Below are 17,560 nucleotides of genomic sequence, written 5' to 3' on the forward strand. Positions count from 1 at the left end.
AAAGTAGAATTGAGAGGATCGAATTCAAGTATCACACTACATTTTGCTAAACTTCATACTTAAAACCAGATGCTTTCATCTTACTAAAGTTTGAGTTTGGTTTCACAATATTGTAAACTGGTCAACTTCTTTTCATTCTGGTTGTGTCTTGTTCTTCATTGTATCAAAACGAAATTCACCTGTGAAAATTATAAACCATGGAGACAAAATGGCTGGCTAGTAATAAACTGAATAGTAATAATAATAATAATAATAATAATAATAATAATAATAATAATAAAGTATATCCTAACAAAAAATTCTAGTTTTCAGAACTATTAGTTTCTTCCTCAGGGTGGGATAGGTTAATTAAACTGCTTGTGGCAAATCATCTAGAATCATTACCCAGGGTGATAGACCACTTTCCACGAGTGTCCAGCTTAAAGTTGTTTCTTTCAATCTCCTGATGAAGATAATGGAATTTATTATTTTATTGACTGAAGAGGCTCATGTTGGATCTAGTGTCTTAAACATAACTTTCTTCCATTTATCACACCCAGCTTTTTGGCCACAAATAAGTTCCGCAATGTCAGACTTAGTAGGTATGTTCTGTGTTTTCTCACACAGGAAAGCTTTGTTCATTTAGTAGTTTCTCTCTGTGAGAACTGATGTGTAATGACAATTGCAGAAATTTTAAAACAATGTATTCCTCAAAATTTCTTTAAAAATGTGAGCTTATTTAGTAATTTATCTTTCTTGATCTGCAGTAATTCTGCCTACAGACTACCTATCTGTATAAGATGCTGACATATATGCACTTCTGCCTGGCTTGTGGCTGCATCTCATCTCATAAATTAAAGGAAAGTTTTGGCTACAGATGACTTATGCCATATCATATCAGTATATCAGCTCTAATATTTCTGATATTTCTTTCCTATTATCACATGACAAAGAGCCCTTTAAAATTAACCCCATGACTGAGAGCTGGGAAGAGTAGAGCTGAGATAATTTACTGATGGTAATTAATGAGCCACACTGTCAGACCATATAGAAGTCACAGCCATAACATGATGCTTCTCCTGTGATGCCTAGAGGCAACTGAAACACAACAGAGAATTGTGTGCCTTTGGTTTCAGCCACTGAACAGTTCTCACCAAGCTAAAGGAACACCCCACTGATTATCATCAAAGAGCTCATTGGCAAAGTATTTCAGATCTTATCCCATCCTCCATCCTTCCATGGACTAAATTTAACATGGCAAAACTACCAAGAAATCCACTACATTGATAAAATATGCTGCTTTCATAATTATATTACATATCTAAGCTATTTCCAACTGCTAGCAGACCACACACGTAATCACTTGAATGCTTGCCCAAGAAGAACAGTTATCTACATATAATGGAAGTATACAACAGTTCACTCTGAATATTCCTACCTGTCCAACAGTCAACAAGAATTTACAATTCCTCCCTCCCCACTCCCCCCACCCCCTCCCATGAACCACGGACCTTGCTATTGGTGGGTAGGCTTACATGCCTCAGTGATACACATAGCTGTACTGTAGGTGCAACCACAATGGAGGGGTATCTGTTGAGCGGTCAGGCAAACATATGGTTCCTGAAGGGAGGCTGCATCCTTTTCAGTAGTTGCAGGGGCGACAGTCTGGATGATTGACTGAGCTGGCCTTGTGACATTAACCAGAATGGCCTTCCTGTATTGATACAGTGAACAACTGAAAGCAAGGGGAAGCTACAGCTTTAATTTTCCGCGAGGGCATGCAGCTCAGCTCTACTGTATCGTTAAATGATAATGGTACCACGTTGGGTAAAATATTACGGAGGTAAAGTAGTCCCCCATTCAGATCTCCATACGGGGACTGCTCAGGAGGATGTCATCATCAGGAGAAACAAAACTGGCATTCTATGGGTAGGAGCATGGAATTTTAGATCTCTTAATCATGCAGGTAGGTTAGAAAATTTGATTGGAAAATGGATGAGCTAAAGTTAAATATAGTGGGAATCAGTGAGTTCAATACCAGGCAAAACAGGACTTCTGGTCAGTTGAATACAGGGCTATAAGTACAAAATCAAATAGGAGTAAAGCAGGACTAGGTTTAATAATGAATAAGAAAATAGGGATTCAGGTAAGCTACTATGTACAGCATTTTTGTAGCCAAGATAGATACAAAGCCCACACCCACCACAGTAGTACAAGTTTATATGCCAACCTGCTCTGCAGATGATGCTGAACAGATTGAAGAAATGTATGACTTGATAAAAAAAAAAAAATTACCTCCAACTTAGCCTCGCTGTCCTTCCCCCAAGTCCATTCCTCAGAACACCAACTTTTCAATAGAGGAAATAACAGCCATACACAACCTAAAACAAATCCTGACCTAATCATCCTACCTGCAGACAAAGGTTCCACCACTGTTGTTACGTATCACAGTGACTACCTGGCAGAAGGCCTCCATCAATTATCTGACTCCACCACCTGTAAATTCTGCCACAGAGATCCCATCCCAGAAGTCCAACACAACTTTAGTCCTTGCTCAAAGCCTTAGGCCCTTCCCAGAAGATCTCCCCTAAATCCATTTCCTTCCTAACCCCTATGATACCCCACACACACATCTTTTACATGCTCTGGAAAATCCACAAACCCAACAATCCTGGATGCCCCATTGTCCCTGGTTATTGTGTCCCCACTGAAAGAATTTCAGCCCTCATTGACCAACACCTCCAACCAATTGCCTATAATCTAGCCTCCCACATCAAAGACACCAACCACTCTCTCCACCATCCCCACCTCTATACCTCCTGGATCCCCACTCATCACTGTTGACTTCACCTCCCTACACACCAACATCCCTCATGCACATGGTCTTAGCACTATTAAACACTACCCTTCCCAATGCCTTTCAGACTCCAGATCCACTACCTCATTCCTCATACAACTTACTAACTTTACCCTAGCCTACAACTACTTCTTCTTTGAAGGGGAGGTATATAAACCAGTCTGCGGCACAGCCATGGGCACCCACATGGCACCCTCCAATGCCAACCTTTTTTTGTTCTGTCTAGAGGAGACCTTCCTAGCCTCTCAAAACACCAAACCCCTTGTCTGACACAGGTTCATTGATGATATCTTCATGGTGTGGACTCAGGATAAAGAAACCCTATCTTTGTTCCTTCACAACCTGAACACCTTCTCTCCCATTCACTTCATGTGGTGCTCCACCACCCAGCCTGCCACATTCCTAGATGTTAACCTCCTCCTCTCTGATGGCTCCATCCGCACCTCTGTCCACATTAAACTCACCAACCACCAACAGCACCCCAATTTTGACAGTCATCATCCCTTTCACACCTAAATATTCCTCCCATACTGACTAGCCACAAGGGGACAGCATATCTGCAGTGACAAAAATTCCCTTGGCTGAGGGCTTCACCAAGGCCTTCACAGACAGGCACTATCCCACAGACCCATCCCACAAAAAGATCTCCAGTATCATTTCCCCTCACATCCCCAATTCTCCCACCATACCAAGAACCAGCTACAAAGGAGTGTCCCATTCATCACCCAGCACCATCCTGGACTGGAACAACTGAACACCATCCTTCACCAGGGCTTTGATTATCTATCATCATGCCCTGAAATGAGGGACATCCTACCTGAGATACTTCTCACCACTCCTAAAGTGGTGTTCGTCACTCACCCAACCTCCACAACATCCTAGTTCATCCCTATGCCACTCCCAATCCCAACCCCTTGCCACAAGGATCATATCCCTGTGGAAGATTCAGGTGCAAAACCTGTCAAAGCCACCCATCCAGCACTTCCTATTCCAGCCCTGTCACAGGTCGAAAAATTAGAAAGACAAGGAGTAAGAGGTGTAGCACATAGCTGGTTGTGTTCATACCTAAAAAACCGCAGGCAGAAAGTATCACCTCAGTATGAATTCAACAAAATGAATAAAACAAGAAACAACTCCTTTCTTTCTAGAGAATTACCAACAAAATATGGTGTACCACAGGGCTCAATTTAGGTCCACTACTCTTCTTGATTTATGTGGACAACTTAGTTGAATATATGAGTCCCACAAAAACTATCCTGTTTGCTGATGACACTCACTGGATCCAGTCCAGAAACTCTGCAGTCCACAGCAGAAAGTTCTATGAAAAGACTTTCTGAGTGGTTCACAAAAAACAAACTCATTACAAATATTGAAAAAACTGAGTGTGTCGATTTTCACTTAATTCCTCCAACTAATCAAATGTCTATTCAAGCCCAATTAAAAAATTCTCCCCTAGAAAATGTAAGTGTCACAAAATTCTTGGGTCTCTGGGTTCAGCAAGACTTAAAATGAGACACACATATAAATAACTTGTGTAGAAAACTATCATCTGTGTGCTATGACCTAAGAATTTTAAAGGCTACAACAAGCAAAACAACAGTACTGCAAGCATACTATGCACAGTTCCACTCACTAATCCGATATGGGATCATTTTCTGAGGCTACTCAGCTCACAGTGTAAAGGTTTTTAGAATGCAAAAAAGAGCTTTAAGAATAATTTGTGGCCTTAAAAAGATGGAGTCTTGTAAATCCCATTTTACTGAGCTTGGTGTTCTAAATGTTCCAAGTTTATTCATTTATGAAACTATCTTGTTCACTAGGGACTACCTCCTGAAAACAGGCAAACTGATACAGAACAAAAATGTGCACAACTATAGTACCAGAAGGGAATCAAATATACATCAAAAATATCACAGAATAACCACCTATCAGAGGAGCATAATTAAAATTGATGTAATACTACACAATAAGATACCAGAGGAAATAAAAAATACTACTCATCCAATATTTAAATCTAAACTAAAGGCATTTATAATAAAGCACTGTTTCTATTCTGTCAGAGAATTTCTGAATAAGTAACAAAATTAATTTTAATAGGTACCTAATTTTAATTTGCCTACTATTTTGCTAATACTATGTATTATTGTAACTCATCTTTGACCTGTCCAATATCAATTGTGCAATTTGTGCTATACAGGGTGAAAAGTATTTAAACCGACAAACTCTGGGAGGTTGTAGGGGACATCAAAACAAATATTTTCCCTAATGTCATTTTGTCCTATGAGGATTATTTAAACCGGTGGAGGCTGTATTACACTCTTAAGTTATTAGAGGCCGTATTACGATCTTTAGTTGTTAGAGGGCTTATTACGCTCTTCAGTTGTAGGCAACTGCTGTCCACCAGTGTAGTAGTGCATTGTCTCTGTTTACTAATCGAGCGATACACCTGGAGTGAGTACACTGATGCGGTTGGTGCGTACAACGTAGCACACCACAATGGGCGAGCCGCACAGCGGATTGATCAACAACAAGTGCGGTTCTTCGTTAATGTGTGAGTCGGTGTTATTGGGGACTGTTTAATTGCGCCGTATCTGCTACCTAGGCCATTAAATGGCAGGCACTATTACAATATTCTCATCAGAGCATTGCCAGAATTGCTGGAAGACATCCCGCTCCCTACAAGACAATGCATGTGGTTCCAACATGATGGGATGCCAGCACATTTCAGTTGTCGTGTGTGTCAATTCCTGGACCGACGGTTCCCAAACACATGGACTGGCAGAGGTGGTCCTGTACCATGACCTGCTCGATCCCCAGATATGTCCCCTCTGGACCTTTGTGTGGGGAGAGATGCGCAACCCTGTTTACACAACTCCTGTTGCATCAGATGTGGATCTGGTAGTCCAGATAGTAGCAGCAGCAGGAACAATTCAAGATACTCCTGGGGGTTTTGCCCGTGTCAGACAGAACATGATCCAATGGTGTAAACTTTGTTTACATGTCAATGGAGGCATTTTTGAAATTCTACTGTAATTAAAATTGGGTGGTATTAATGTGTTGTCTCTTGGTCATAAAAAAATGGAAAAGTGTTTGTTGGTTTAATTAATTTGCCATCAGGGAAATCTTCCTCTACCGTTTTAAATACTCCTCATAGGAAAAAATGACATTAGGGAAAAATAATTATTTTGAAGTCCTCTACAAATCAAATCAAAACCCCATCAGGGGTTGGGCCACCTGTAAAAGCAGCCATGTCATTTACCAGCTCTGCTGCTTTTTCTATTGGTGTGACTACCAACTACTAGCTGTCCACCAGGATGAATGGCCATTGCCAAACTGTGGCTAAGAGCAAAGTAGACCACACTGTGGCACAACATACAGCTGAACATAATACATTTGATTTCAATGGCTGCTTCACTACCTGAGCCATCTAGATCCTTCTCTCCACCACCAGTTTCTCTGAACTGCACAGATGGGAGTTATCCTTACAACACATTCTCTGCTCCCATAATTATCCCAGCCTCAGGCTATGGAAACTACTGAGCCCACTCCATCCACCAACAGTTTCCACTCCCCACTGTCCTATCATCTCCTCCCCATTCTCATCTCCCACCCCGTTGATTTGCCCACCCTCTGCCAATGCATCTGCCCGTCTTCCCCTGCTCCTCTCCTTTCTTCCCCACCTCCATGTCCCACAACCTCCTGACACTGTGCCCATTGGCATTCTAGTCCCTGTAAACTCCACCAGACAGCATTTGTCTCTGTCCCCATCCGTACACTACTATCCCTTCCCCTTCCCAACCCCTCCAGATTGCTGCCTGCATCCCACATGACAGTTGGATTCGGGCCCGAGATTCTGGAGTTGGCGGTCATGTGTGCGTGAGGTGTGATTGCTTGTGTGTATGAATGGTGTTTGTCTCTCTTTAAATGATAAATGCTGTGACTGAAAGCTTTATGTAAGTGTCCTTTAATTACAATTGTCTGCAACGTAACATGCCTTCTTTGCTGCAAGTAGCAATCTGTCTTTTCCTACATTACTAAAAGAAGTTATTCAGATAATTAAGGGAGACAAAAATTTAAATATGATTGGGGACTGAAATTTGATTGTAGGAAAAGGAAAAGAAGGAAAAATAGTAGGTGAACATGGACTTAGGGAAAGGAATGAAAGAGGAAGCTGCCTGATTGAGTTTTCCACAAAGTATTATTTAATCATTGGTAACACTTGGTTTAAGAAACAGGAAAGAAGGTTTAATATGTGGCAGAGGCCTGGAGACACCGAAAGGTATCAGACTGATTATGTAAAAGAAATACTGAGATTTTAGAACCATATTTTAAATTGTAGGACATTTCCAGGGGCAGATGTTGACTCTGACCACAATGTATTGGTTATGAACTGTAGATTAAAGCTGAAGAAGTTGTCAAAAGGTAGGAAGTTAAGGAAGTGGGGCATGGACAAATTGAAAGAACCAGAGGTTGTTGAGAGTTTCAGAGGAGGAACCATCAGGCAATGACTGACAACAACAGGGAAAAGGTATAGAGTAGAAGATGAATGGGTAGTTTTGAGAATTGACATAGTGAAGGCAGCAGAAGATCGAACAAGTAAAAAGACAAGGCCTAGTAGAAATCCTTGGATAAAGCATTCCGTCTTCTGGCCACAAGTGTCCCATCGGGACCATCCGACCACCGTGTCATCCTCAGTTGAGGATGTGGATAGGAGGGGCATGTGGTCGGCACACCACTCTCCCAGTCGTTATGATGGTAGAAATCCTTGGATAACACAGGAGATATTGGATTTAACTGATGAAAGGAGAAAATACAAAAATGCAGAAAATAAAACAGGCAACAGGGAATACAAATTTCTAAAATATAAACTTGACAAGAAGTGCAAAATGGTTAAGCAGGAGTGGCTAGAGGTCAAATGTGAGGATTTAGAAGCATATTTCACTAGGGGAAAGACAGATTCCACCTGTAGTAAAATTAAAGGCACCTTTGGAGAAAAGAGAAGCAGCTGTATGAGTCTCAAGAGCTCAAATGGAAAATCAGTCCTATGCAAAGAAGGGAAAGGTGGAAGGAGTATACAGAGGGTCTAACCAAGAAAGATGTACTTCATGTCAACATTTTAGAAATGGAAGAAGATGTAGATGAAGATGAGATGGTAGATACAATACTGCAAGAAGAATTTGACATAGCACTGAAAGACCTACACTGAAAGAAGGCCCCAGGAGTAGAAGACATTCTGTCAGAACTACTGCTAGCCTTGAGACAGCCAGCCACAACAAAACTCTTCCATCTAGTGTGCAAGACGTATGAGACAGGTGAAATACCCTCAGAGGAATATAATAAATCCAATTCCAAAGAAATCAGGTGCTGACAGGTATGAATATTACTGGCCTAACAGTTTAATATGTCATTGTTGCAAAATACTTTCATGAATTCTTTACAGAAGACTGGAAAAACTGCTAGTTCCTTACCTCAGGGAAGATCAGTCTGGAGTCCACAGATATGTCAGAACATAAGAGGCAATACTGACCCTATGACTTCTGACTTCTTTTCCAAGATAGGTTAAGGAAAGGCAAACCTGCATTACATCATTTGTAGATTAAAGAAAACTTTTGACAATGTTGACTGGAATACTGTCTTTGAAATTCTGGTAGTAGTAGGGATAAAACACAGGGATGAAAAGGCTATTTATAGCTTGAACAGAAATCAAACAATGGAAAAGCCATGATGGAATGTAACAATATTATGGAAGGAAACTTGCCACTCACCATATAGTGGAGATGCTGAGTCACAGATAGGCACAACAAAAAGACTGTCACAAATAAGTTTTGGCCAGCAATACCTTCATCAAAAACACACACACACACAAACAAACAAACAAATTCTACTTGACATGACTACAGTATCTGGCAACTGAAGCCACATTGCGAGCAGCAGCACCAGTGCATGATGGGAGTGGCAACTGGGTGGGAGTAAGGAGGAGGCTGGGGTAGGGAGGGGGAGAGATGTATGGTAGGGGTGGGGGACAGTGAAGTGCTGTTGGGGAGCACACAGGGACGAGGTGGAGAGATGGTAGGGCAGCTGTGTGCAGTCGGGAGGTTAGACAGAGGGCAGGGGTGAGGGGGAGTTAGCGGAAAAGGAGACAAGTAATAAGAGTTGGTGTGATGGCGGAATGAGGGCTGTGTATTCTGGAATGGGAACAGGAAAGGGGCTGAATGGATGAGGACAATGACTAACAAAGGTTGAGGCCAGGAGGGTTATGAAAATGTAGGATATATTGCAGGGAAAGTTCCCATCTGCACAATACAGTAAAGCTGGTTTTGGTGGGAAGGATCCATATGGCACAGGGTGTGAAGCAGACACTGAAATGAAGAATGTCATGTTGGGCAGAGAGCATGCTCTGCAACAGGGTGGTCGACTTGTTTCTTGGCCACAGTTTGTCAGCGGCCTTCAAGTTGACAGACAGCTTGTTGGTTGTCATGCCCACATAAGATGCAGCACAGTGGTTGCAGCTTAGCTTGTGGATCACATGACTGGGTTCACAGGTAGCCCTGCCTTTAATGGAATAGGTGATGTTTGTTGCCGGACTGGAGTAGGTGGTGGTAGGAGGATGTATGGGACAGGTCTTGCATCTAGGTCTGTTACAGGGGCATGAGCCATGAGGTAGAGGGTTGGAAGCAGGGGTTGCATAGGAATGGACAAGTATATTGTGATGGTTCGGTGAATGGCAGAATAACACTGTGGGAGGGGTGAGAAGGAAGTGGGCAGGACATTTCTCATTTCAGGGCATGACGAGAGGTAGTCAAAACCCTGGCGGAGAATGTACGAGTAATTCAGTTGCTCCAGTCATGGATGGTACTGAGTTGCAAGGGGAATGCTCCTCTGTGGCCAGACAGTGATACTTTGGGAGGTGGTGGGAGACTGGAAAGATAAGGCACGGGAGATTTGTTTTTGTACAAGGTTGGGAGGATAATTATGGTCTATGATGGCTTCAGTGAGACCCTCAGTATACTTAAAGAGGGACCGCTCATCATTGCACATGCAACAATCACAGGTGGCTAGGCTGTAAGGAAGGGACTTCTTGGTATGGAACAGGTGGCAGCTGCCGAAGTGGAGGTATTGCTGATGGTTAGTAGGTACTGATGAAGCCAGCTTTTAGATTGGGGTCAGCATCTAGGAAGGTGGCTTTTTGGGTCCAATAGGACCAGGTGAAGCAATTGGGGAAGAAGCTGTTGAGGTTCTGGAGGAATCGGGATAATGTATCCTCATCCTTGATCCAGATCGCAAAGATGTCATCAGTGAATGAACCAGGTGAGGGTATTAGGATTCTGGGTATTTAGGAAGGATTCCTCTAGATGGCCCATGAATAGGTTGGAATAGGATAGTGCCATGTGGGTACCCATCACTGTACCCTTGATTTATTTGTAGGTAATACTTTTGAAGGAGAAGTAATTATGGATGCGGATATAGTTGGTCTTGTTGACTAGGAAGGAGGTTTTTGGATTAGAATCCATCAGTTATTGGGAAAGGTAGTGTTCAGCTGTGGTAAGGGCAAGGGTATTACAATGCTAGTGTAAAGGGAGGTGGCATCAATAGTGATGAGGAGGGCACGGTGTGGTAAAGGGACAGGAACTGTGGAGAATCGGTGCAGGAAATGGTTGGTATCTTTTATATAGGAGGTTAGGTTCTGGGTAATAGGTTGAAGGTGTTGGTCTACAAGAGCAGAGATTCTCTCAGTGGGGGCATAGTAACCAGCCACAATGGGGAGTCCTGAATGGTTGGGTTTCTGGACTCTAGGAAGCATGTAAAAGGTAGGAGCATGAGGAGTGATAGGGGTGAGCAGAGAAATAGATTCTGGGGAGAGGTTCTGGGACGGGCTTAAGGATTTGAGTGATTGGAGATCCTGCTGGATTTCTGGAATGGGGTCATTGGGGTGAGGTGTGTAGGTGGATGTATCTGACAGCTGGTGGAGTCCTTCTGGCAGCTAATGTTTGTGGTTCAAAACAACTGTGATGGAGCTTTTGTCCACAGGTGGGATTATACAGTCAGGATCAGCTTTTACATGGTGGACTGCAGTTCTTTCTGCAAATGTAAGGTTAGTCTGCATGTTGAGGGATTTGTGGAATAATGGTGAGGTAAAGTTTGAGGCTAAGAAATTCTGGAAAGTTAACAAGGAGTGATTTGGGGGCAGGGGCAGGGGTTGGATCACTGTTGGAAGGAGGAGTGAACTAAGTCAGGCAGGGTTCAACATTTGTCTTTGTTTGAGCCTGACTGGTAGCGCTTGTGGTGAAAAAGTGTTTCCACGTTAGGGACCAGGAGAAGGAGATTTCTTTAACAAGTCCTGCATAATTGAATTTGGGAATGGGACAAAAAGTGAGGCCTTTGGAAAGGACTGATATTTCTGTGGGGCTAAGGCTTCTGGAAGAAAGGTTCATTACTGTGTTTTGGGTCTATTTAGGTTCTGGATTCAGTATGGTGGTTGGAGTTTTGGAGGGTGTAATAAATGTAGCAGATCTGCGAGACAGGATTTGTCAGCTATGAGGGCACATGGGGGAGGTTGAAGGTTTGGAATTTGTTGTAGAGGTGGTGGACGGTGGTACTCCAAGGTGGGAGTAGAAAGAAAACAGGGTGGAGAGAGACTATGGTCATTTGTGTGCAAGTTGTGTGTGTGTGTGTGTGTGTGTGTGTGTGTGTGTGTGTGTGTGTGTGTGTGTGTGTGTGTGTGTGTCTATGTTGCCTGTTTTCGACAAAGGTTTTGTTGGCCAAAAGCTCACTTGCCAACAATCTTTTTGTTGTGTCTATCTGCAACTCAGCATCTCCAACTGTACTTTTCATAATATTGTTACATTTCATCCTCGAGTTTCTACATGAATCATGTGCAAACATATTCCAGGACCTCATAAACAGGATAGGAGTATGAGCCATGAGGAAATTCTTTAGTTTAGACTAGAAAGTGCATTGATTACTGTCAAAATTTTTGTAATTCTTTTGGCAGCTTACTGAAAATGGACACCACAGAATACTGGTTGCCTTGCTGCATGTGGGTCAAAAGGAACAACCCAAATGCAGATTGGATTTATGCCTAGTATTAACTGAGCAAAAGCTGCTAATTTGTTAATAGCAAATGACATTAAAGAAAATATGTATTTTGAGACCAATATCACCATGTCCAGACTCCTGAACAGGCTTCAAGAAGAGGTTCACAATCTTACACTACACAGTGTACACAGTTCAGAACCAAAAAAGTTACCCCAGAATATAATGCCATATGTCATATGCAAATGAAAATAAGTGAAGTAAACTAGTTTTTGTGTTGGACTGTCACTTATTGCAGATGCTGTTCTAATGGTAAATATAGCAGCATTCAATTTTTGAACAAGATTTCATGACAGCTTACGTACCCATCCTTCATAATCAGCATTTCAGTTTTAGTTGAATTATGTGTTAAAAATATAAAAACTGTGTCTTAGTGTGATTTAACATCAGTTTATTTTCTACAAGCCATGAACTTATATCTTGAACTGTGCTATTTGACTCCTGCGGCACCTACACTTAACCATCCCCCCCCCTTCCCCCCTCCCCCCCCCCCCCCCCCCCATCACACTCTATGTCATAGCCATTCTCATTACTGTTGACAATGGTCTTTTACTGCTTGTTCATAAAGTATGAGACAAACCTGTTATGTCCTACTCACATTATTCAATAAAGGTCGAACTTCTGTACTAGTATTTTGTGATCAACACAATCAAACATAGCATTTTCAGTTGTTAAACCACTTCTAAAATCAATCTGTATGTTTGACAGAAAATTATGTGAGCTAAAATGATCAATTACTCTTACATATACAGCATTTTGAAAAACTTTATCAAACATTGATGACAACTAATACCAATATGGAGAAATGTACTGAGGAGTGACTGAAAGAATTCTGGGCTTCTTAAACCAGCCTGTGAAAGATGTATGGCTGCCTACTTTATACAATTTTCTTACTTATTTTTCGTATTCTGCATTGCACAGAAGATAATTCCTTAAGATAGCAGGAAATGAGAATATGCAAAACAAGCTAGCTCATGTGTCTTCAAAATAACACAATGCAAGACACTTCTAACAAGGAAAGTACCTAAGCATGAGGAGCCAAAAACTGAATAACAATAGTTTTTAATTTTGAAGATATAGCTTTTCTACCACACTTGAAGGTTGTTTATCTGAAAATGGGTATAATTAATGTTTGATGTCTAAAGAATAAAAAACCATGCTGAGGAACAGTTCACTGTAACAGACAATTATGACCAGCAGATTCATAATAGATATAAATGAGGTATTATGTGGCTAAAACTAAAGATTTCCAGAATGAATTTTCACACTGCAGAGGAATGTGTGCTGATATGAAACTTCCTGGCAGATTAAAACTGTGCATCAGACCAGGACTCAAATCCTGGATCTTTGCTTATCATGGGAAAGTGCTCTACCAACTGAGCTGCCCAAGCATGACTCACAATCCATGCTCACAGCTTTACTTCTGCCAATACCCCATCTCCTGCCTTCCACGTTTCACAGAAGTCCTTCAGCATAAATTGTAGTACTAGCACCCGTGGAAGAAAGGAACAGTGGAGACATGCCTTAGCCACAGCATGGAGGAGCATTCCCAGAACGTATTTCCACTCTGAAGCAGTGTGTACACTGATTTGAGACTACATGGAGTGAAACTTCCAGGACAGCTAGTCCTGAAAGTTATGCTGATGAACTTCTTTCAAGTTTAAAACTCGGAGATGAGGTACTAGTGGAAGTAAAGCTATGAGAATGGGTTATGAGTCTTCCTTGGGAAGTGTACTTGGTAGATCCCTTTCTCATGAAAAGCAAAGGTCATCGGTTTGAGTCCCAATCTGACATACACTTTTGAACTGCCAGGAAGTTTCAGCTAAAGATATGCTTGAAAAAAAAAATTATGTTAATACATGCATTACATACAGAATCATATTTTCCAAAATAGAAGATTGCCATACTTTCTTCTTTGATTCATTATGATTAAAACACAGAAGAACGGCACATTTGACAAGAGCAACATGTACATATGCTACACCATTTTCAGTGTTTGTGCACATCAAAACCCACAGTGATCAAATTATCAAATAATGCAAGAGGAATATCAACTTAGTAAGCATGTCTTTGCCACGCATATTTTAACATAGCTCTGTATCTCGATGCACTTATTAGAGACATAATCGTTTTTATAAGCTTTTCTGCAATCCTCCTTTAGTTCACTGTTAGAGATTTCTTTACCTGTGCTTCAGTTTCAGATGACATGTTGCACTTGATATACATGTTCATAACAAATATGCTTCTAAATAAGTAAAATATGACTTACATATATTTGCTAGCATTTTGAGTGTATCCCAATTAGCAAGGAACTGCATTGTTCCTTAAAGTTATGACATGACATTCTGCATTCACAGCTCAATAAAGTACTCAAACCATAGTGTTGATCTGATCATACAGGTTGAAATGGTGTATCATACAGCCATGTCATGATAATTTGAAGGTCTTAATTTAATTGTTAGTGTTGCCGCCTTTGAAGCAAAAGGACCTAGTTTCAATTCCCAGTACTTCCTCAAATTTTCCCTGAAGTAGTCAGGTCTCATAAAAGGGCCACTCAGCTCTTGTGAGGTCAGATGAAGAGCTGCTTCAATAAAGAAGCAGCACCAGCATCATCAGGATTCATCTACTGGCAATAACGTCTGGAAGGTTTGCTGACATGCTGATCACGTGTCCCATGATCATAGATTGCTCCTCGTATTGCCCTATAGGCTGCAGTCAGTCAGTTGGAACAGGTCCAAGGCCTAATCTGTGAGCGGAATTTACTTTAAATCTGTTTACTCTGACTATTTCTACTCTCATATTTCATACTACAGATAGAGAGAGGAGAAGAAGAAATAACAAATGTTATACAAAGTGATGCAATGGCTGTTCTGGTTTCTGCAACAATAAATGATTCTTATCTTAATTAGAAAGTACTGTAACTGTAACAAAGCTGTACCTTGGTCTAGGCGAGAAATAGTTGTGTACTGGGCTGCAATATCCTCACGAGCAGCAATAGAATCCTGTATAAAATATGGAACTGTAACTTGATCTGGTTGATAATATATTGGTGACCAGTCAGGAATTGTACCCATGCCAGGTTCAGAATTTCCAAACTTTTCACAAAATGCGCCATATTGTGGTGTACTATGACCACAACGATGGGGATCATGGAAAGCCACATACAAAAAGAATGGCCTGCAAGGAAAAATTTGACAAATTTTAATGTGGTATTAAAATTATTAACAAAAAGTCCTGCATGGAAACCAAACAATGAAAGGTGTACAGTTAACCATTCACTGTATAGATGAATTGTTGAGAGGGCAACAGGTGCAAAAACAAGGAAATCACTGCTGAGCTTTCAGACACTGTACTCCTTTAGAGCTAACAAACAAGCACAAGCACGCATGCATGCACACACAAAACTACAATGTCCTGGACACCTAAACTGTGCTAGTGCTGCAAAAGAGCAAGAAACAGGGGGAAGGAAAGGATGAGGTACACAGAGGAGAGGCTGGGAGGGAGGGGCAGCAAGGGAATGGGACAGAAATGTGCCACCAGTGAGCCTATTATTGGCATAGGCATGGAAAGTTTCCACATGACTATAAGAAAGTGGTGGACAGGGTGGAGGGAGGGAAGGGGAGGGGGAGGTAGGGAGTTACGACATAGGAAGAGAGAAACCACAGAAATTACACTGTGACTGTAGAATAAAGAAGTGGCAGGCATGAGCCAGGTGTGGAGGTGGATTTAAGACAGGAGCTTGCACATATTGAAGGCAGGAGGACTGAAGGACCAAATGATATATTACCCTATATGTGATACAGAGAAGTTATCTGGGGATGGCAGGGGGTGGGGGGATCCAGATAGCAAAGGTTGTGATGCAGACACTGGAGTTGAGCAAGTATGCTCAGAGGCATGTTACTCATGGCCACAATTTGACTGTGACCATTCATTTTGGTGGACATTTGGTTTATGGTCACACCCACATAAAAGGATGTGCATAAGTACCAGTAGAGTTGGTCTATCAGATGACTCTCCAATTGGGTAGGGTACACCTGTGTAGATGCTGGAACAGGATGTGCTAGGTGACTGGGTGAGTGCATGGGACAAATCTAACACCTGGGTCTTCCACAGAAATATGATCCAAACAGCAACAGTATTTTGTAGGATGGGTCAATGGTGGAATACATCTTTGGGAGTGGTGGAAAGGTTTTTGGAAATGATGGAAGGTAGTTGCAGGATGTGCTAAAGTTGCTTAAGTTGATCCAATTCAGGATGACATTTGGCAACATGGGAAAAGGGGGTAGGGGGGAGGGAGGAGTTTTTCTTTGTATCTGCTTCATGGGAGTGTTTGGATAATTAGGGGCACATGTGGATATCTACATCTAGATACATAGTCTCCAGACCTCTGGGAAATGCCTGGTAGAGGATACTTAGCATTAATTAAAAAAAACAAAGATTAAGGCAAAAACTATTTGAAACATTATCAAAAATCAAACAAACAAACATAGTGAACCAAATGAAATTGAGTTCCCAGAAAATAGTTCTGCCAGCAATTGTGCATCTTTCAAATTGTTGCCCACCAATATCAATGACTTCTTCACAGTGGAAGCAAACATTGCCCTGACTAATAAGCAACCAGATATAAATTAAGTACACTTGCTTGTGTGGATACTGCATGCACCACCAACAGATATTAATTTCAAAAATATGACCCCTAACAAGATTACAGAATTATCAGGTCACCAAAAGTACTAATTTTATTGCTATGATAGTGTATCTAGTAGAACATTGAAATCTTCCATCAACTTAAAGCTATCAGTTAATGACTCAGGACATATTTCCTGACACAGTTAAATATGTTGCAGTAACACCCATTTACAAAACTGGAGATAAGCAGACCTACAGCACTTCTTCCACTTTTTTTGAAAGTTTTCCAGAAACTGTTCTATGATAAAGCATTGACACATTTAACAAGCAGAACTTGTAAACTGCCCCCCAGTTTGCCTTCCATACAGAACTCTCCACAGAGAAAGCAATACAAAACTTTACAAATGAAATGCTAGCAAAGCAAAAAAATAAAAATAAATAAATATTGCCTACTGATGTCTACTGTGACTTTGCCAAAGCCTTTGATGGCATGGATCACAAAGTTCTGCATGGAAAAGTAGAGCATTATGGCAGCAATGAAAGCAGACAGACTCACTAATAGAGTGTGTCTCAGGCATGAAACAAGCTTTGTAATAGAACATACCATGTGGGATCCCACAAGGACTGGTACTGGGCCCACTTTTGTTCTGAAGTCATGTAAATTATCTTCCGATTACTTTAAATGGCAGCTCAAAAATTGTAATGTTTGCTGATGACACAAGTGTAATACAGAAGCCAAACTCAACCTTATTAAACAACTTAGAAGACAGCTCTATAGGTCTACAAGTGGTTCACAGGTAACAGTTAAAGTCTTAATCCCAAACAGACCCACATTATGTGATTTCAAACAAGCAAAATAGATCTACTAGCAGCAGAAGCATACTAAATGAAACATGCTACATAAAATTCCTTGAGTTCAGCAGGATAACAAATTAAGATGGAGTCACCACACAGCTAAAGCAATGAAAAAGTTCAGTTCAGCATGTTATGCCCTCAAAAGCC

General features: G+C 41.3%; 1 protein-coding gene across 1 annotated transcript in view; it reads right to left on the bottom strand.

Moving 5' to 3' along the window:
* The window catches only part of LOC124776208 (N-sulphoglucosamine sulphohydrolase), a 119,184-nt gene that overhangs the window by 51,660 nt on the left and 49,964 nt on the right, over window positions 1–17,560 (bottom strand). Inside the window, exon 5 of the mRNA XM_047251054.1 lies at window positions 14,868–15,106. Coding sequence (XP_047107010.1) covers window positions 14,868–15,106 — 239 coding nt within the window. The remainder of the gene's footprint in view (window positions 1–14,867; window positions 15,107–17,560) is intronic.

This window comes from Schistocerca piceifrons, chromosome 2 (assembly GCF_021461385.2).
Source record: "Schistocerca piceifrons isolate TAMUIC-IGC-003096 chromosome 2, iqSchPice1.1, whole genome shotgun sequence".
Classification (NCBI taxonomy): Eukaryota; Metazoa; Arthropoda; class Insecta; order Orthoptera; family Acrididae; genus Schistocerca; species Schistocerca piceifrons.